Below are 22,652 nucleotides of genomic sequence, written 5' to 3' on the forward strand. Positions count from 1 at the left end.
AACAATGTCTTGAACGACCCATTTTCCTCAGCTTTCAAATGCATGTTCAACAAGTGTTGGCTTCATCCTTAAATAGGGGCCACCTGATTCACACCTGTTTCTTCACAAAATTGATGACCTCAGTGATTGAATGCCACACTGCTATTTTTTTGAACACACCCCTTTCAACTAATTCAACTAATTGCCCAATTGCACAGCCTTAAGAGCGTGCATATCATGAATGCTGGGTCTCATTTGTTTTCTGAGAATCTACTGAACCTACTGGTAACTTGTTTGCCACGTAGCAATAAAAAAATATACGAAAAACCTTGATTATTCTGGTTAGTCACATTGTACTGCTATTATTTTGAACAATACTGTATATATATATATATATATATATATATATATGTGTGTGTGTGTGTGTGTGTGTGTGTGTGTGTGTGTGTGTTTTATACTAGCAGCACCTAATTGTAGAGAAAGCCAAACATGACTTGGAAGCACCACAAAATACCACTCAAGTTCTCAGTGTTGAGATTTATTAGCAAACCTTTAACAAAGGCAATTTCTTGGAAAGCGTCACAATAAAAATTGGGGAGAAAAAACAAAAAACATTTGGTCTCTAAAAGTCATAGGCAAAACTAAAAGTGTACCATTCGGCACAAATACAAATATGTAACCGACAACTAATTTGGAAAGCTTAGTGAGGGGGTGGAAGGAATCAGTAGGCAAAGATAACGATTATGCATTTCTGTCGATCCTGACGTCAATCTCTCGCCCGCTGAGCCGGTAGCCATTCATGGTGCGGCAGGCTCGCTCGGCGGTCTCAGGATTATCAAAGCGCACCACACCACAGCCCTTAGACTTGCCGTTCTCCATCTTTATGTCTGCATACTGCACAATGCCTGATAGAAAATGCAAACAAGCCATATCGATTAACGAAACTCAAGCAAGAAATGCTAAAAGAAAAGTCTTATGGGAAAGTGTCTTACCACATGAATTGAAAGTGTCCTTCAACATCTTCCAAGTGAAGTCAAAGGGCAGCTGCAAAAAGAGAATTCGTTTGTGAATGAGAAGAAAAAAAAATAATAAATAAAAAAAAAAAAAACAGGAAGTTAAGATCAAATGCTTACATTTCTGACAAAAATCTGGCAGCCCTTCCTGGCATTGGCTCCACCAGTCCCTGGCCCTCCTTGTCCAGACCCACTGAAAGGAGTCCCGAAATTGCCACGATCCATATCAGCAGGTCTGTCAAACTGCCCACCAACGCCACCAGAGCCCATCCGATCCATGCCGGAACCCATGCGGTCCAGACCAGAGGAAGGGAAGCGGTCCATGCCACCGGAGCCCATGCGGTCGAAGTTTGAACCCATTCGGTCGATGCCTGTGTTCATCCTGTCCATGCCCATAGGAGAGGCAAAGTCCATCCCGCCGCTCATGCGATCCATACCGGACGGCCCCAGGCGGTCGAACCCACCAGGGCCCATGCGGTCCACGCTGGAGCTCATGCGGTCAAGGCCTGTTCCCAGCCGATCCATACTGGGACCCAGTCGGTCAATCCCTGAACCCATTCGGTCGAAGCCAGTTCCCAATCGGTCTAGATCAGACATGCGGTCCATGCGATCCATTCCCATTCGGTCCAGTCCTCCCATGCGGTCCATGCCGCCACCAAGCCGGTCCATGCCAGCATTCATGCGATCCATTCCCATGGAGTTCCCTGCCAATCAGATTAAATAAATTTTAAAAGGTTAACATTATACAACCATCTAAGAGATTTATAGGAGCAAAGGTGAAGGTTACTAACCCATTCCTCTGTCAAATGTGTCTCCAAAGTTGCTACGAGACATGCCCATGTCATTACGGCCACTGAAATCTCTGTCAAAACCACCGCCGATTCCACGATCCATATCTGCAATTTAAATAAATAAATATATATATATAAACCATTTCAAACCGAACTACTAGCAAAACATTAAAAACAATTTACCATTCATTCTTCCCATTCCAGAGGGGCCGAAACGATCCATGTTGTTCATTCCACCTCCAAAATTATCCATCCCTGAAGATCAATCACATATGGATTCAATTCATATGGAGGAATTTATAGTGCAGTGAAATTAAACAACCAAAAAAAAAAAAAGGATAATTCACTGTAAATCACAGTACTACACAAATAACTTGACGATTCAAAGTACACAAAATCTGCAAAAATAAAAACATTATGCTGCTTCAAAATTACACCAGCTTTATGGAGATCAGTGACATTTGTATAGCGCCCATTAAAATGGACTGAGCACCCTTGAACTACAGCATAAAATCCAACCAGTACCACCTGCAGGTCCTTTCCAGATGGGATCAAAACCGGCCAAAATAAAAGAATGGCTGATGAGATGAGCCACATACCTCCCATTCTACCCATGCCACCAAATCCCATTCCATCCATTCCTATGGAGAAAATGATTTCATGGAGAGGGGAGGGGAGTGAAGTTCAATGAGTGCATACAAGAAGAAACATTCCCAAAAAAACCAACATGCAACACGCTGTTACCTCCTGGTCCCATATTGCCCATCCCACCCCGGTTGAGCTGGGTAGCATCGATGGGTTGACCGCCAGGTCCCAGACCGAGACCGATACCACTCAGACCACCTGCATGAGATTGTGAAACTGGTTTAGAGAAGAACAGTCTAACTACAACAAAGTTTTATGGCTGATGGTCCATGCAGTAAATGTTAATATGGAGTCTTCACTTACGAGGAAGTGCAGGAGGACGTTCTGGTGGTGCGAAGTCACCTTTGGGAAGGGATTTCTCATCCTGAAAAGACAATGAGAGGTGAAAAGAAGTGAATTTTGAGAAGCCAGTAACAAGCTTCAATGTTAAACCCATGTGATTACTTACCAGTTTGACATGCATGACCCTGTTGAAGAGGAGCTGTCCGTTGAACATTGCTAACATCCATTAAGGAAAAGCATTGAACATTTGAAATGGCATTAAACAACCTTATTCCAATCGACACCACACATCAAAAGCTACTATGAAGGATACAGACTGCTTGAACAGCCTCAATGGGCATTTCAAATGTGACAGTTCCCATTCCCCTACTCTTCCCGTCTTTATCCTCCAGGATATCTGCACGCACAACCACTCCAGCCATTCCAAACACCTCCTTTAGCTTCTTCCACCCAACCTTGTAGTCCAGCTGTGCAGAGAGATGTCACATGGTAAGTAAGGGTTCAAGTAAAAAAAAAATAAAAAAAAGGGGACCTATGACTCCATATTGGATTTAAACGCTTACATTGGCCACAAAAATGGAGCTTCCGATTTTTCCAGCCTGGAGTCCGTGGATGACCTCATTGGGGATGTTGGGGTTGTTCATGAGACTGGGAGGGATGTTGACCATGGAAGGACCACCTGGTCCTGGGCCCATCCCCATGCCTCCACCCATGCCTCCTCCCATGCCTCCACCCATGCCTCCACCCATGCCTGGGGGTCCGCCACCACCACCACCTCCACCTCCGTGAGCCCGATTAGCTTCACGCTGGGCAATCACTCCATCTGGATCCTTCGAGAAGGACAAGGAGATAGTTTATAACAGTACACATTTAGCGATTGACCGATATATCGGCCGATATCTGCCATTTTTCCCAAATATCGGCATTGGCCAATAAGTTTTTCTGCTTGGCTTTATTATTGCTAGAGTGGGTGGGATTATTCAAGTGTCATTATAGTTACGCCACCGCAACTGCTGTGACTCTAAAATCTTTTTCATTCCACATCACCCCATCAAGCTCTAGTTGGATCCGCTCCTCTGGTATCAACGAGAGGAACGTCTGTACATCCTCAACAGACAACAAAACAGACATTTTTGTTTTGTTTTTTTAAAATGTGCGCTCAAAACAGTTGCATTCACTCCTTTGCTGGCTCTGCTCATTTAAATCTAGCAGTTCTTTTTTGTTTGTCGCAAGTTCAATGATGCAGGTAGTGAAGATTCACGTTTTGGTAATTGTACACTTGGTACCTCAAGAAAGGTGGCACTAAAAGTAGCCAGTGAAAAACCCCCCAAAAGGGAACCGTACTGAACCGTGCCATACCATGCAGTGGAAAAGTGCCATATATGTACCCAGTGTTATTCATCTGCAAGATGAACTCACCTCTTTGACCTTGAGAGGACGACCGTTCATGACATGTTTGTTGACTTTCTCTACAGCCTTTTTCATGAGCTCTTCAGTTCTGAACTCCACCACCCTATTTAAAAATTAAAAATAAAATAAAGTTTAGCAAGAGTAGTGCAAAAGCAACATATGAGAAATTATCGATAGTCTGGATGATACTTACGCACAACCCTTGAGTCAGCAAACCAGCCAGGACGAACAAACAAACAAAACAGGAACAAAAGAGACAATTAGACAAGCGCTAAAAAAAAAAAAAAAACTAAAAAAATTCATCAAAAACTGACTCATGAAAAATACTTACGACACACTAAATTGATAAAGAATATTCAAATAATACTTCTCTGTGGTGTTCAACACTTACATAATTACATTCAAACTCAAAATGACTGACAGAATTAATTGACGAGTAGAATACACAAGCGTCCTTCAGTTCCAATTACTGATTCAGGCTCCATTTCTGATGTTATCCCACTAGTTGAGTCACTCAACAAATCATTGACGCCATGTTTAGTTACTGAACACCACCTGAAGTCCAATAATGAGACTCAAAAAAAAAAAATAAGCTACCTCGTAAACACACGAGAACCAGAATTACTATATAGCTGGGAAACGATCCCTGCGGTTCCACTCAGAACCACAGTCGGCATACATTTTTGTTCAAATGCCACCCAAGACGACACATTTTGAACTCTCAACCCAGTCCTGAACATCCCACATTAAAATCTAAGAGTACATGTTAGAACTCAAGCGGACAAATGGAGGTTCGTCTCTTGCACTTACCCTTGATTTGCCTTCTCCGTCCATTAAGTGTTCCACGTACGTTACCTCACCCACTACAAATCAGATTCCAGACGACACACACCAAGGGGAGAGAAGCCGAGAGAACAATTGGGGTTTAGAGCAGACACAAACCGGGGAACGGTGAGAGTGAGCTTGGCCTGCGAGTCCAGAGCCTCCTCCCCCAGCACCTCAGCAGCACAAATTCTGGTACAGGTCTACAAGAAGCAAGCTGTAAAGTCTATTGAGGAAAACTTCTTAAGCTGTCCTTGCTGGGAACCTCAACATCCAAGACTGACAAAAGGATTTGACCTCCCGAGCCATCAAAATTGGATGGATTGTCAACTATGGCCTTTTTTGGACGTCAAAGAACCATTTCTGGTAAGGTTAACAAGTCTTTGGCTACCTCCGAAACATTCGACACACCTAAACCAAAATGTTAGGGCAAAAATATGTATATATATGGTTACTGAATGAAAATAGCTAAACCTATGTTATAAAATAAATGGTTTGAAGTTACAGAAACCGAAACCTCGTCCACCTGGAACCAACTTGGCCTCCCAACTAAACAATTGGACTCTTGAATTTAATCGATTAGCCAAACCAGCTCCAACATGTCCAGTTGGATGAACACTCAAGAATAGAATTAGATGAGACTGCAAACCCAAACCAGGTCTAGTCTGTTTGTCAAAAAACTACCTCGAAGAACCACCTGGCTTTTCTTCAGCAAGAACGTCTGTCCATAAGATAAAACAAGGACCAGCTTAAGAAGCTGCTTTACTCTGTAGACCTGTACCCCCAGAAATCAAATCACATCCATTTTTTTAAGGGCACAATAATGAAGATCAGCTGCAAAAACATTCACTCTGGCATTCACCTAAAAAAGAAAATGCAATTTAATTCTACAGACAACAATTTCCACATGAAATTCCCCATGCGTACAAATCATTAGGCATGGAGGGGCTGCTACACATGGATAGGGAAAAATGTGACCACTCAATAGATTGTTCTGAAATACTAACCAACAGGTTAGGGTGAAAACTACACACTTTCTCCAAAGCCAAAGAGACCAAATGATGGCATCAGATTCATATGAATGGATTAGACTCCGTTCTGTGTGTATGTGCAATTCGCACAATTTTAAAGTGCCATCCACCTACATTAGCAAGCTTGAATTAATAATCATTTTCCACAACAGACAAGACACTTTTCCAACAGACCACTTCCCCATGATGGGATGTTTATCCTCTGACCTAAAGCAACTGAGTAGGTGGCCACCTTCGAAACCTCAAAACTAAAACTCCATGGCTCTAAGCTAACCTAAGATATACAACTAAATATAATGAAAACTTACCTATTTCCTTCATGAGATCTTTTAGAGTTTGCCATTTAACATCATAGGGAATGTTGCTGACAAACACCCGGTATCTCTTGTTGGGCTTCCCGTAAGGTTCAAACCGGCCCCCACCACCGCGCTTCTGGGGCCTCTCCTTTCTAGACTCATGGTTGGACTTGCCATTCACATTATTTCTGTATGGAGAAAAAAAACAAACCACACAAAAAAATGCAATTTGAGATGTTTTTCACCCAACAAGAAAATCATGCAATCAAGCTTGAGATAAAACTAAATTAAGGCCAATTGTTCTAAGATTTTCCATTCATGTTCAATAGAGTACATTTCCTAAACCCTGTAACCAAAATTTAGATGTCTAAAATAGTAGAAAAGCCAGGTTTTATACTTTCTATTTTACAGCAATACAATTCAATTTCAAATTAAGATCGTATAACAGGGTTGAAAATTCATCAGAAATTAGTCACTCAAAATGTGTTCATAATTCACACTTGCCGCAAGTAATAAAAATAGTAATTTGAATCCTTTTCTAGCAATAAACTGGATAAAAGGGTCGAGTTTGCAGCAACAGAAATTTGGAATAAAATGTAATGTTCAGCCATGCATCAAAATCGTTAAGATTAACAAATTCAAGTTTATTTTTTAAATTAAAAGTAATATATACTCATGCATTCCTCCACTTTATGGGGGTTGAGTTTTCTTCAACCCTCTTACTAAAATTTGTCTAAATGTAGTTTAAACCCCTGATATAACGTTTTATATTTTCTAGCAATAAAGTTTTTTGTTAAAGTAACGTTAATGAATAACGGGGTTGAAAATTTAACAAATCAGACAGTCTGTCTAGTCAGTCTGAGAACAAATGTTTTAGTAATTAGAGAAGGGGAAAAAATGATTCCATTAAAATAACTAAATTCCCACAAACAATACCTTGAATAACAGGTTTGAGTTTGCAGATACCAAAACTTGGAAACGGTTCAGTTAACAGTTTACCGTAAAATTTAATATTTTCACTCGTGCATTTGTATTGATTTATTTTTAATGTACAATATATCCAATTAAACCAATACGCTTTAATGAAAAAGGTACGGTTTACTTTTTTTTTGTTAGACGTTAACATCTAAAACAAGTACGTTAACTAATCGTTTCTAAAGGGGCAAGAAACTGACATGCAAAAAACTAGGCCGCACCAAACAAAGGACACTCAATCTTGTTTGTTGCGTAACAAAAAAAAAGTCGTTCAAATCTCGTCTACGTGCTTCATTTTAAATATTAGGGAAATTTCGTGCATGTTTGCTTAGCTGATTTCCTCCGATTGTGAATCCAGCATGTATTTGTTTCATCAGGACACAAACCAAATAAACGAGTTTGTCCTTTAACGATCATATTTAACTGCAACCAAACTATTCTTAAATGCATTCTGCACCCAAAACATTACGTAGCTACTATTGATTTAACCGTATAAGAAAAGCAAAATATGGAATAAAAAGCATGCCGATGTCGTGTTACCCTTGTTCTTGTTTCTCTGGTTTAACCTCAGACGACATTTTGCCTTCAGATGTTCGCGGTCCTCCTCCGTTTTCAGATTACACTGTTCTAAACCACGCAGACTAGGTCTAGAAACAGATAAAAACGCGTTTAAAGTCGTAAAATCAACGAGGGTCGCTGCTCAGTCGTGTTTCGTCGCCACCAGCGCTAAAAGAGCTCGCACGCTGCTTCGAGTCTTTCGTCTGGTGAAATGGCGGCGGCACAAAAAACACCAAGATGATATTGGGAGCGACGAGAGGCATGATGGGAAACAATGTGTGACGCATTCTAGTTTAAACTCTCTCGGGAGGCCGGTTAGCATGAGGTGTACCGTAGATGATGTTAAAATATCGTATCATTAATTTACTAGGTTGATTTTTTATTACAAACCCAAAAGATCTCAGCCTTTATTTTTTGTTTTCTGAAGGTCTACAGAAAATACGAAAAATTACGTGCAGTTTTACATCCTAAACAAAGAGCCAACTACATTTGGGTTTCAAAGAAACCGTGTCAGTGAAAAGTCTGAGGTGAAATAAAGAAAAATAAAGATAAATATAAAAATATCACTCATGAACAGATAATTTTTCAGTTCAAGGTGTTTGTACGTTAGGTATGGGTATGTGTTTAGGTATGTTAGGTGGTTAGGTATGTTTTTGACAAGGGGATGCTGGTTTATGTCGGTAATTTGCCGGCACAAGCAAAGAGCCAGCATAAACCAACAAAGAGCCAATATAAACCAGCAAAGAGCCAGCATACACCAGCAAATAGCCAATATAAACCAGCAAAGAGCCATCATACCCCAGCATAAACCAGCAAAGAGCCAGCATAAACCAGTATACACCAACAAAGAGCCAGCAAAAAGTCAGCATAAACCAGCAAAGAGCCAGCAAAAAGTCAGCATAAACCAGCAAAGAGCCAGCAAAAATCCAGCAAAGATCCAGCATAAACCAGCAAAAGGACCAGCATTCTTTTTTCAAAAGGGTGAACAGATTGGTTTTTCACTCAAGCTGTGATTTTGTTAAATTAAACAAACCATTAAGAAATGTTCCCTTGTATTCTGCGTTTAATGCTAATTATTTATAAGCATGACAAGTGTTGCCAGGTTTTTCAAAAAATGTTTGAAATGTAATTTCCATCACACGTTGCTATAAAACACAACATATATTTTAATATGTTGTGGAAACTTTGGTGCGAAATTTCTTGACTATTAAATACATATAAACAAACTTCTGCACATTGTTGTTAACTTTTTTTAAATTCCAATTCAGCTGACTTTTAAATCTTTAATATATAAATTTTAATTCAACATCCTATGAGGCTTTTTAAAATGTTAAAATAATATTAAAATCCTGTAAAAGCCCCCAAAATATGTATTATAACTATTATATCAAAAACAGAATTAGTTTCTCGTAATTCCGAGACATTTTTCCTTGCAGTTCTGAGTTTACATCCCACAACTTTCTGACTTCTCTGAATTGTGGGTTTATATATCAGATCTCAGTCAGAATTTGTAAAAACTCAGTTTCATTTGTTTTCATGTTTTTCTTTATTCTGTGTTGAAAACAGACTTCCATATAATACAGAGCTTCAGTTCATAATAAATGGCTTGTTGCCCAAAAGAGTGAGTTTAAGCCATTCCTGAAATTGTGCAACGTCTCAGAAATCTCTCGAAAGAACAACAGCACAGTTATCAGGTCCAGAGCATCGTTTTTAATTTGCTTTGCACACTTTTCTTGGCTGATTTCAAGCACCAACATATTTTTGGTGAGGACGTAACAGACATCTTTCTCTTAGCCAATGCACAACATAAACATTGTAGTATTTCAAAAGTTCAGTGTGATAAAAATCCTGTGCTCCAAGAATAAATGAAAACAAAACAGAAACAAAATAATACATATATGAATACATTAAAACACACACTGGCAAAATTAAAGATATTTCAACTGCATCAACAAACTGTGTGAACGTGTACAATTCAGTCCAGATTTGGTAATGCCTTCTTTTTTGAAACTGCAACAAAAAGTTTAACCTCCCCCCCAGAAATTGTGCAATTGTATTTAAATAAGAAAGCATGCACTGGAGGAACAGAGAGGTTTCGGAGGTGTTTATTAACATCATCATTGAGCTGCTGAACTGATTTTGCAGTGTTGCATATTGTGGCCAGTTCACTGGCATCCACTGCAAGTTAAAAAAAAAATAAAATAAACAAACAGAATCATGAGTTCAACATTGTCCCACTCATAAAGTCCTTCATATGCAACAACATCTACATCTATGTATATATCATACATGTATTGTTAAGGTTATAGGTAAGAATTGCATTGTAGTATTTTTGAAATTGCACTCAATGTATTACACCTACGTTGCAAAATAACCAAGGAATGGCCCAAAAAGTGAAGAAAGCAGGTGGAAGCACAACAACGAGACAGCACTCCTCAAGTTAGCATTAAGCTGGTAAAGTTGCCTGTTGTTGGTGATCCAACACCACTAGTGGTTTGAAATAATGGTTCAAATCAGCAACTTCTTTCCGGAAAAACACTGAGCAATGGGAAAGATGATGATTATGATGATGATGGATTATTCCTAATACTCTACAAAAATATCAAAATAATTATTGTTATATAATGCCGTCATATTTAGTGTATTGCACAAATTTTCTCCCCTTAAAATAAAGAATCCATTTAGAGAGGAAAGCTTTTTTTTTTTTCTCTCCCATTCTCCAATGTGAAATTAGCTGATGGGAGATGGGTGGTGCAATGAATTTGAGGGTAAAACCTTTTGCATGTTTGAATGTCCAAATATACAGAAGCACCTTTTGGTTTCAAACTCGCTCGTTTGTGGCGCGTGAACTACAAGCATCTTAAGCGCAGGCTGATCAGCTGCATCCTTCAGCAAATAATCCAGACATTCGTGGGCCTGTCTGCTCCACACACACACACAAACACACACATACAGAACCCTGGACCTACAGCACACAACACTTCTGAACAACAGAGACATCAATTTATCTACACATTTACAATTGAGACACATTTGAATTTACAATAAAATAATTAATGGACCTATTTATATTATTAGCCTTAAAAGAACAATTCAGCCAAAATTAAAATTACGTCATTAATTATTCACCGTCATTTTGACTTTTTTTCTCTCTTTTTTTTTTTTTACCCATTATGCGATTAAAACAAAATCACACAATTCTGACTTATTTCTAACAATGATAATATCTCATAATTCTGACTCTTGTTAGATTTACATCTCGTAATTTAAATGATTCCCCTCAGAATTCTGAATTCAGAGTCTTGCAATTATGTTTTATTTTCTGCTACAGAATATAAAATAAAAATAATTATATCTCGCTAATTATAGCTCACAATTCCGAATTCCTCCGAATTGCCAGAGTGGCTAGAAAGTGATGTATGGTTAACAAAATGTACAAGGTATATAAAATTTTTTAACAATACCAGAGAATTGAACTGCATTGAACTGAACTGTAAACTGATCTGAAAAAAGTAATACTGTTTATTAAGTACTGCTGGTATTGTTAAAAAAAAAACTGAATTGTGAGATATAAATGGAATTTTTTTTGTAAAATGTTGGAATCCCATTCTGGAACCAAGCTTCCATTAAGATCTGAAGAATTTTCACAAAGATCTTTTCTAGAAAATTAAAAAAAAGTCCATGTGGTCTATATGGCTTGCGCCCTATATTCCAACTGAACTCATACGAAGTCAAATTTTAAGTGGAGATTCACTTAGTCTTTCAAGAATAAACAATGCGTGGCCATCAATCATTACAGAATCTGAACATAAGTGAGATTTTAGAGCTTTGGAGAAGATTATCACTTGTATTTCTTTCTGGTTCTTGCACAAAACTATTGTATGAATTTGTAAAAGGGCACATTTCATATGAACCGCTTTCATTGAAATCTTGAAGCTTGACAGATAAGGTCACTACAAATGATCATTGTACACGTTACAGAAATGATTCACCAAAATTGTTCTATGATTAAAATAACAGCATTAAAATTTTAAGTGACATTAGGGTGAATAAATAACATTTTCATCATCAGGTGAACAATGCCCTCAGTGAACTTTACCGGCAAACTTTTGCGCAAATCTTTCCTAGACCTAGATCTTCCACAGCGGGTGCATAAGGCGCAAAAGGGTCCACATTAAGAGTGGCAAATTTGCAATTATTACGATACTGCCTACCACATTCCCACACTTTCAGACGGTACATAACTGTACGGTTCGAAAATATCTGATGGTTGGTGTTCTGCAGAACTTTCTTGCACCAATATATGACTCACAGCTTAAAAGACACCTTTGTTTAAATACTGTAGTGTCATTCATGAACGGTTTCGTTACTGTTCTGGCAATGATGTTTATCTTTACAATTACTTCGTCCTCTGTGGCTTGACCTGCATCTTTCACAAAGTAAACTGCTACAAAACCCCAAGTATGCCATCCTCAACTTCAGGCTTTTGATGCTAACTAAACAACACAAAGAGCCAGAGCTTATAAAATGCATACCGTAAACACACATACACATTCAACTTTAAACACTCGCCTAAAAAAACGAAGGAAAAACGGATTCTGAAAATGACTGAACAATGAACCGTAGAGGTGTTTGCATCTGCACTTATCACAACTCAACAACAACAACATATAAAGTTGCGACATATTAGCATCCCAAAAGCGTACACATATCTACATTTGTTCAGCTCACATCTAGGCTACGTTGTCAGAAAGTGCTACGACTTTAAAACCACCACATGCTGTTTTACGTTGTTCGGAGACCGTTCGGTTCGGAAAAACAGCCTTTGATCTGTATACAAAATTGAAACTCACGAACAGTCACCAATTTGATGAGATTTACGAAATGAACTAGGCATGCATGAAAACCTGCGTGTGTTCACAGCAGAATCATGCCAATGGCAGCGTGTTATTGCACTCTCTTTTTTTCGCCAACCTTCGGATGAGTTTGAGCATCTGCAGATATACATCAGCCTCCACATTCATTTCCCGGGCAAATGGCCCTGTAATACCCATGTCGATCGAAGCTTAGAGCTTACTTGTTTCACTAAGTGTGTATACATTTATATATCGACTAAATCGTTTAGCCACAAGGACTAAGTTCGCTTAGGCGGAACTCCGTCAGGTTAAGATGGAAAGTACTTGAAGGTAGATGAGTAGAAAAACGATACATTGAAAATGAAAGAAAGGTTTGGTTTTAAGCTTCAGCAGCCATACGTACTTGAGTCATAATCCCTCGCCGCTGTGCTCAAAGGAATCGTCTATACACATACGTTAGATTTCCGATTGTTTCAAATACAATGCATACTGAACAGTATGGGGCCTCAGCCTGGCTGTACAAGCCCCAAATAAATAAAACAACACGCTTATAAAGGCTCGAAAAAAACAATAAAAGAGACTTGTGAAAAAAATCCAACAAATGAAGTGCTCACATATTTAGATAAAAAGGATTAAATAGAAAAGAATGCATCCAAAATGCCGCGGCTCTGGTCGACGACGCTGTGTCAAGAACCTGTAGCACGCTAATACCACCGCAATCGGGCCCCACACCACATCTCTCATACTATGGTCTCGTCTGCCGTCTTTTTCAGCAGCTTTGTGGAAAGCAAGGAATGCTGGGTAGAGTGTGCTCCCTTGGTGTCAGGAATGAGCAAGCGGACTTTCTGATTGGTTCGTCTCCACTCCGAGTACAACTGACAGTGGTAGCGGAATGAGACCTGCAAAACAAGGACAATTTTTCACACCTTTGGTTTGAGCACAAGGTCCTAGAAATTAAAATGGTCCATTTTTTATGAAAACAATATGTCTGGGTGACATTTCCCACCAAAATGAGAAGAAAAACTATGAAATAAGAAAGTATATTACAAGAACATTCCCTTCACTCTCCAATTCTCATTACCAGAACATAACACATTTTTCTTTTCAATAGAGCATGAACCTCAGGTGGTCCAAAAAATATTACTATTTAATCTTTTTATAAAACGCTTCCCATAACACCCAGTGTTCTTCTTACATTGTAATCATAATCGCAGGTGATTTGTCTTTGAATGACTGATAAAGAGTTTTTGCCAATGATGGTAATGAGATTATTCAAAGTTTTTTTTTTTTTTAATGTTTAGATTTATTTTGTTATTTACATTTTGTCTTTGAGATAATGTAGAGCAAGACAGTAAGCGAGCTGGGAGAGAGAAGGGGGGTGGGTTCGGGATCAGGACTCGCGATGCAATGGGGTTATATGTCAGCACACTTGGCTCACTTGGCTATCGGCGCCGACATTATTAAACACGTTAAACAATTAACAAAGCATTATTTTTATTTATCCATTACTTGAACTTAAATGACATTTCAGAGCTTCTGGAAAGATTACCACTTTCATTTTGTTCCTGCACAAAACAATTGTATGGTCGATTGTTCTACGATTAAAATATCATTAATCAAGTTTGGAGTGACATAAGTAAAAAATGCCATTTTCATTGTCAGGTGAACAATTCCTTTAGTAAACTTTACCTCCTTGTTTGCGCAAATCACAAAAAATACCTAGATCTTCCATAGAAAGTGCATTAAGGTGCAAAGGTCCTTTATAAGAGTGTCAAATGTGCAATTATTATGATTTTACGGTAATGAGAATGAGTTGTTTTATAAATTCATTTTGGTAAAGAGATATTTACAGAGATATTTATGGCACTGCAGTAAAACATGATTTCTTTGCATTAAGGTGATCAGATTATGAAACATATTTAACACATTTTTTGGGGGTGAAATATGACCCAGACATGTTCAGATAAGTCTTCATTTGATTCCTCCAAATGAATTTAAGCATTCTGTTTCAGAATAAAAACTGAAATCTGCATTTGATGGACTGTAATGCAGTACCAGTGTCCAGAGGACGTAGATGGTGAAGAGAGCGATGGTCAGAGCGATGAGGCCGACTGCCTCCAGGCGACTGTTGAAGTGCAGGTGGTCCTGTGCACCCCGGAGACACAGCCAGCCTGAGATGGCTGCCAGGGGCGTTATAAACAGGAAGCACACCATGTCACAGAAGAGGGTGCGCTTCTCATTCCGGGGGCCCGGGTCCCTGAGCCACTATTGAAAGATGACGTGAGGATTAGTGATGAAGAATACATGCCCGAAGATCAATAATTACATGTTATGACCAATAATCAATAATGATAACCAATAACGCTCATGTTGTTTTTGATTGCTTTCATTGTCCTCATTTGTAAGTCGCTTCGGATAAAAGCGTCTGCTAAATGAATAAATGCTAAATGACTAAATGTAATGTAAATGTGAATGTAATCAATTTCACAGTCATCATCCTTAGTAAAGATCAGTTTAAACAAAATTTTCAACCACTTCAACTTAATTTGTTATCAATGTTGGTTCTACATATAAGAGTACTATTTAACGGTAAGTTTGACTTATTTAAAACTAACGTTTGGATAATTTCTTAAATAAGAAATGTGTACCTAAACAATTAGTCATGACAAAATAAAGACCAAAATTGATTAATTAAAAGACAAAAAAATAATTGCATAAATAATGACAGCAGTAATGATAACAATGCCATGCATATACTATATGCTGAATATGTAATCCAATATTTGTTTCTTATAATTATTATGATATAAAATATGAAAACATTTCATAGCATTTTTGCGTTCAACAACAATTTGTAAGGGTGAGGAAATCTTGTACTTTCTTGTACTAGTCATCAAAAAAAAGAAAAAAAAAGAAACTGCCTTAAAGACATGTTTTCTACCTTCTTGAACCAGATTACAACTATTTGGTTAATTCTCAGTCAATTGTATGAACGATTTTGAAGACATTATTCTATGAGTAATCGTGATTTCAAGGATAAAGTTTTCCTTGCAAACATGACCCAGATGTTTTCTGCTGCATCTGTGGATGTTTTACTGCATCCAAACAGCAACAGAAAATTACAGTTTTTGTGAAAAACATAAAATTAAAATAAAAAAACTTGTGTATAAACCTATATATCTGAGTGTATATTGAGTCTTTGAACATATTTTCTCACTACTTTGCATAGTGTCAGTTAAAGAATATATTTTGAATACTTATTACCACTAAACCAAACTTTTGACTCCTTCTGATTCTGATAAGTGTATTTCAGCCAATATATATACAGTTCTGTGCATAAGTCTTAGGGCACTAGTATTTTCAACAACAAAAAATGGTTTCAAGTCCGTTTTTTCTATCTTTTGTTGTAGTGTGTCAGTAGGAAATATCGGTTTACATTTCCAAACATAATTTTTTGCAATTAAATGTAATAATCCAGTGAGATTTTTGTTTGTTAATATATATATATATATATATATATATATATATATATATATATATATATATATTCAATGTAACAAAAGATTATATACCAAGTAATCTTGTCAGGTATATTTATCATTAGATGACATTTAGACTTATAAATTAATAAATAAAAAGTAATTTTTAAATTTTACCAATCTTTGCCACCTTCCTTCAAAAACTACTAAGTTATACCCAATTGTCATTTTAAATGCTGAAAAACTATTATAAATGTTTGTATGATCACTTTTTCTTTTAACGATTTAAAAAGTACATAATTCATATACTGGTATATTATATTAATTATATATTATTTTATCATATTGAATTTTTACATAAATGTTTCGCAGAATGCCAATGAAACATTATATCACCCAAATTTTGACATTTCGGTTTCACAAAAGTTATTTTAAAGCAATAAAGTTGACACTTGCATTTACTTCACTTTCTATGTAGATGAAATCACTTGTATAAATTTAATTTGATGCTGATGTCTTACCAAATATGATCAATTATGCCATGTAAACAGACACACAAGTAAATGTTCAATAGCAAAGCGAGGCCGAGCCATGCAGATGAGGCTAAAGGCATTAACCTTTGTTACCTCTGTGAGGGGCCGGGGCCGGCGCTCTATGGTAAACTCAGTGTGGCACAGCTCACAGTAGCTGGTGTTAGAGGAGGACAGCCACTTCTCCAGGCAGCTCTTGTGGACCGTGCCCAATGTGCCGGTGCAGTCGCACGGGGAGAGAAGCCCCTCGCTATTGCACACATCTTGACCCTCGTGGCAGATCCGACAAATCGGCCGATCGCTAACAGAGAAGGAAGTTAACAGCTTTGCCTTTAGGCAATACTGCTTGAAATTGAAAATACTATTCAGATTTGTGTACCTCTGGGTGCCCAGGGCTTTGATAACAGTAGACAGTAGACGTCCGTCTTTGGCCGTGACCTGGGTGACGTACTGGGCCCGGCGGTTGTCAGCCTCCTCCACGGTTTTGGACAGGGCAGCGTTGCCAGTGCAGTCGCACAGGGAGCCTGGGAGGTGGCAACACTCCCCTGTGGTCATTTCGGGGCTGTCCAGGAGGGCGGGGGGCAGGGGAGCACCGGGGGGAATCAGGGAGCAGCCTTGCTGCCACACCTCAAGTCACAAAGACCCTACCACTGCAGAGAGGAGGAACATTTACAATGGTTACATCAGGGGAATTTCAACAGAGAAAATGGTTAACTGTCAGTTGGCAATGAAGCAACGCACCACACAGACACTGTCAAACTGCAAACTCGCGTGAAAAACTGAACCAGATGCAAATTCTGTTAAGGAAATATTTTAGATAACGTGGATTCACAGAACAAGGGTAAATGTGTTAAAAATGTAAATCTTTTTCTTTCTTTTTTATGTGAAAGGAATTTTATGTGTTCAATACAAGTTCAGTCGACAGCATTAGTGGCATAATGTTGATTACCAACAAAAAAAAAATTCTAGGCCTATTTTCATTGAGAAGGCTTATTGAGACACTTAAAATGGAAGTGCATGGGGCCACTTTGTAAACTAAGATAAACTTATCTAAGATAAAACTCACTATTCTAATAATATATAAAAAAAACACAAATGTGTGTAAAGTTGCATCCAATTTTACAACTTTGTTGCAGAGACATCATTAAAATCACTGTAAAAAATAATGATTTAAATAGCTTTACATTTTTAACTACAATTTTTTAAGTGCTTTTATAATCAGATTTAACATTTCTGCTTTTAACTAATCCAAAAATCATCCCATTTACTACCATTGTAAATTTCTTACTATAAGAAGGATTTTTGCTTTGTCTCTTATTATTATTATTTTTCAAGTCAAAATAATTTCTTTGTGAAAATCAACGGTCTGCCATAAAATGCATTAGAGCTTAATTTGTACTTTTAAAAAAATGCCATCAAAGTTAAGACTCTGCCACGCCCCCCTGAAACAGCTCATTCAAACACGCCCCACGTGTATACTTCACTATATGGAAATATTTGCGTAACGCCGCCCAAATGTTCACACAAAGACATAGTGAAGGCAAAAGTACTTTATCTGGCCTTCTGAAAGTAGATGCATTTAGGAATCTTTAAGATTACTCAACAGAACAGCAACACATTTTATGTACGACTGTTTCGTGAACCTAAAAGAGGAGGTGATTCAGACTTTTCTGAGCCAATCTGGCGCTTCTGAATCAGCTGCTGTAAATATGTTTTGTTATTAGTTTAAGTATTTGCTATTGAATGTTAAAAAAATTTAGATTTGTGTGTGTGAGTGAGAGAAAGAGAGAGAGAGAGAGAGACTTTCTTAACCGTCCGTGACTTGTGTACTGCAAACACAAACTTCATCGCTGTGTCTGTCACACCACTTTGTTCCCCATTTAGACTTAAACTGATGGTAAAACTAAGGACATTATTAACCGTCTTTACATTTATTTTGAAAAATGAAGCTTGTGATTATGGAAAGGGACATTACATTTCCCAACAAGTGCTTGTGGTTTTTAACTCCATTAAACATAATGTTTAAACATATATGTGGCGATACAAGAGAGACTGTTTGTGTGAGGCCGAGTGTCGATGTGAAGAAGGTCAGTAAGATACGCTTAAGCAAGGTTGAGCAAGGTTGTGAAGTGCCTTAAATGTGAGAAGCACAATTTTTTAATCAATACTGCGATACTTTACTGGGAGCAAGTGTAAAAGTAGGAGGACTGGAGAATTTAGCTCTATTGATGAAGTCCTAGAAAGAACAGGAGCTGCTGAGTTCTGAACCAATTGGAGTTTATAGAGGATTTTAGAAGGAAGACCAGTAAGGAGTGCATCACAATAGTTGACACGTGAGGTAACTACTGCATGAATAAGAATTGTAGTATTATTCATTGTTAGAGAGGGGCGAAGACGATTGATATTATGCAGGTGAAAATATACAGTATGCGTAATATTATTGACATGAGCTTCAAAAGAAATTGTGCTATCCAGAATGACACCCAAACTCCTAACCTGCTAAGAAGGAGGACAAATTGCCTTATTATCGATATCCATTGTAAAACAATCAGATTTAAGCAAAAATGATTATGTTCCAACAAGTAAGACCTCAGTTTTACCACTGTTGTGTTTTATAAAGTTGGCTGAAAGCCAGTCTTTAATTTCAGCTAAACATCTAGTCAAGGAAGGAGGAGGTAAAGAACTATAGGGTTTAGAAGCCAGGTAGAGATGGGGTGTAGTCAGCATAGTGAAAATGGATACCATATTTCCTGAAAATATAGCCAAGAGGAACTAAATAGATGAAGAACACGAGTGGGCCTAAAACGGAACCCTGAGGGACATCAGTAGTAACTGTAGTAGGGCTGCATGATTAATCGAAAACAATTAATCGAACGTGATTAATCACAATTGTCATGCGCACTTATTCAGTAAAGCCGGTGTCCTGACATTTTATCCTACCCATCAGATTTTCCTACCAGGGTTTACTGAGCATGCGCACAACAATATCGCTTCGTTTGTCTTATGCTTAAACAATGATTTTTTTATGTATCTGCATTACTGTAAGGGTAGGTTCAGAGTTGGGGTTATTGTAGACTTTAATAAAAACAATCTAATTGGTATAAAACATCTAGCTACAACCGCAAATATAACACAATTACTGTATTTGCATTACTGTAATGGTAGATTTAGGGTTGAGGAAGGTATAGACATCAATAAACCATAACTTTATAGTAGCATTTTTTGTTGTCGAATTGTACTACCCACTGTTTTAGTGGGAGGTAGAAATTCTGACAGGGTAGGACAAATCGACAGAACACCGGTTCTGTGATTAGCAGTAAATTTCCCATCATCTGCTTTCAGGTGGAGCAGCATTCACTACACAGAGCCCTAGCTTTTTGACAAGCTATGCGAAAATTGCATTCATAATCACAGAAGATGTAACTGTAGGATTATCAAATTGTCAAAATCATTCACGATAATGACTGTTTGCATATCTTCTCAGTGAACTATGGCTCTGTGTAGTAAATGCTGCTCAAGTGTTTGAAATAAATCCCTCTGTGAGATGATGTGGCTTCTTACACAGAGTAATTAAGGCACACAATATTTCATTGTATTCTAAGCAGTGATAAAGTCTATGTCGATTAGCATTTCATTATAGATATATTTTATTATGATAAAAATCAAAAGAAGAAGAACAACTCAGATAAACCATATATTGTCATAGTTGTGTATTTATTAGTCACGTTGAATCAATGAAAGCAGTTAAATCTTCTGTTTATTCAGCTGCAGAGATAGAAATTCCCTGCTTTTCTTCTTCGGGGGATATTTGGAGTTTCAGCATGAGGGCACCCTCTGGCCTTTGGATGGAGATTTACTGCTGATCACAGAACTGTGCTTCACTGAAAAAATACGCATGACAATCACAGATTCTGTATAATCGCGATTTATTGACTTTGCAATTTATTTCTATGAATTGTGCAGCCCTAAACTGTAGATGGTCTTGATTTAACATGCTTAATTAAAAAATATTGAGTTTGACCGGTAAAACAGGACCTAAACCAGGACAGTGGGGTAGATCAGACAATAAAGTAACACCCCTCCCCCAATAATAAAAAAATTAAGAAAATAATTGTGCATTATATTCCAAGCTTTGTATAAGAAACTATTTAAAAATCTAAATTTTGATTTCCAAGCTTGACCACTGTAATTACTACAAGCTTGCGATTAATGAAAAAGAGCATCTTGGACATTCTTCAGAACGTCTCCTTTTGTGTTCCACAGAAGTCATGAAGGTTTGAAACCAGACTAGGATTCAATTAACATAATATTTCATTATAATACTAAAACAAGCATATTGAAGTTAACTTTGTCTATTATCTGAGCAGTACACAAAAGAAAACCCAGTGAGCTAACATTTGTACACAGCATTTTTGGAAACTGTATGTTTCAAAACCTTATCTTTTGATGAATAGCAAGTCCTGGATATGATCTGATCAAACCAACAACATATAACCTTTACCAGCATAGGAATGCACGGACAGAAACATGAGATGAGAGAATAACCAGCATAAATTCACTGCCATTTTACATAAAATATGAAATCCTGTGCAGCCATAACATCAGTCCACATTTAAACCATCTGGTCTGGTTTGGGCTGATCTGATCTATCAAGCTGTCTGACACTAGTCTAGGGTGGGCCTTTGGCACACAACACAAACTGCCAATTAAACATCCTCCATTATAGAGCTAAATATTTCTTATATATTCGTATAAACCGAAATCAACCCGATTCGATACGGATTAAGACAAAGTCAGAGTGAATGTGGAATAATGCAGCTGCATTAGACTGCTAGAATCATTAGCCGAGTAGCAAAATATGCCATCAAAACCAGGGATTAGAGATTAAACATAATTTCTTGTCGTCTAATCTTACCGTTTGGATGTCCATGATTCGCTGGTGCCTTAAGGGTGAATTCCTTTAAAAAGTGGCGCTTGTTTGCAAGCGATAAGGTGAAAAGTAGAAGCCTTGTTTGGGGTTTGATCCTTTCAGCAGACGGCTCGGCTCGGCCTCTGATTAGTGCCGTGTACGATAAGAGCGCAGAGGGAGGCGCTTCTCTACGCAGCGCTGCTTCGGAATTTTCCTAAACAGCTTTCGTGAATAGCCGTCATACGAGAAGTGCCTATTGTTATTTCTAATGACTGTTCTCTGCTCATGTGAGGCTTTATGCGTTGTGATTTAAATAGGGTTTGATTTTTTTAAATAATTGTTTAAACTAAATACTTTGATTTTTGGTCTTTATTTTACGCGATACTGAACAAAGTGTGCATATTTTTGCGTAACGTAATGTGATATTTCATTTTTCAGTTTTGTGCCTAGCATCAAATACACTTTTATTCACTTTAATTTCCTCCTAGTAAATTGTTTTAGAAGTGTAATCTGAAAATAGTTACGATTTAAATAATGTGTCTTTAATAATAATAGAAAAAAGTGCATATTAATACATTGCACTTTTATTCCACATCTTTTGTCATTTTGACCAAATTGTTTAAGAAATCTAATTTGTTTTCTTTGAAATGACATTTTGCACCTGTGAACAAAATTACTGTTTTTGAAAATCTTAATATTTTGTTTTTAACTTTGAATAAATCTCTTTTTTCGAGTTTATGTCAGACTAACAATGTCACTAAATATATAGAATCTTTCTTTTTTAAAAGCAAACAAACTGAAAAAGATTATGCCTAACCTAAGATTTCATGTTCACTTTAGTGCTTAAATACTTTTATTTGTCTTTTATTTTTAACTATTTAAAAACAACAAAAATTCTATCTTTGTTTTTAATTTTGTGTTTAAGCAAATTATTTCCCCTTCTTTTGTACTTTTAGGATTTTAAGGAGGTAATTTTAAGAAGGTAATCTTTTTTTTTTTTTTTTTTAAGTAATTTTACCAAGTCCTAGATTAAAATCCTGTATCCTGTTTTTTTTCTTCTGACCAACAAAGAAGAG

At 37.4% G+C, this 22,652-nt stretch overlaps 2 protein-coding genes across 4 annotated transcripts; both read right to left on the reverse strand.

Annotated features, from left to right (window-relative positions):
• Positions 1-496: 496 nt before the first annotated feature.
• On the reverse strand, positions 497-8,048 carry LOC113039620 (heterogeneous nuclear ribonucleoprotein M). Of its 3 annotated transcripts, XM_026197573.1 has the most exons (16): positions 7,785-8,048; positions 6,282-6,457; positions 4,931-4,983; positions 4,314-4,321; positions 4,130-4,223; positions 3,274-3,540; positions 3,024-3,177; positions 2,877-2,926; positions 2,732-2,792; positions 2,528-2,626; positions 2,383-2,424; positions 1,967-2,038; positions 1,784-1,888; positions 1,113-1,696; positions 972-1,023; positions 497-884 (listed from the first exon to the last, which is right to left on the reverse strand). In XM_026197573.1, the coding sequence occupies exons 1-16, from the start codon at positions 7,820-7,822 to the stop codon at positions 721-723; spliced, it is 2,019 nt and encodes a 672-aa protein (XP_026053358.1). In that variant the 5' UTR covers positions 7,823-8,048; the 3' UTR covers positions 497-720. The 3 variants fall into 3 exon arrangements, with proteins under 3 accessions (XP_026053358.1, XP_026053359.1, XP_026053360.1); XM_026197574.1 differs by lacking the exon at positions 2,383-2,424; XM_026197575.1 differs by lacking the exons at positions 4,931-4,983; positions 7,785-8,048.
• Positions 8,049-9,495: 1,447 nt separating this feature from the next.
• Positions 9,496-21,768, reverse strand: LOC113039621 (E3 ubiquitin-protein ligase MARCH2). Its single transcript, XM_026197576.1, has 5 exons — positions 21,583-21,768; positions 17,047-17,317; positions 16,764-16,968; positions 14,714-14,923; positions 9,496-13,557 (listed from the first exon to the last, which is right to left on the reverse strand). Exons 2-5 carry the CDS (start codon positions 17,220-17,222, stop codon positions 13,399-13,401), a joined length of 750 nt encoding a protein of 249 aa, XP_026053361.1. The 5' UTR covers positions 17,223-17,317; positions 21,583-21,768; the 3' UTR covers positions 9,496-13,398.
• Positions 21,769-22,652: the final 884 nt, after the last annotated feature.

The sequence above is a fragment of the Carassius auratus genome, chromosome 22 (genome assembly GCF_003368295.1).
Source record: "Carassius auratus strain Wakin chromosome 22, ASM336829v1, whole genome shotgun sequence".
NCBI classification, from domain to species: domain Eukaryota; kingdom Metazoa; phylum Chordata; class Actinopteri; order Cypriniformes; family Cyprinidae; genus Carassius; species Carassius auratus.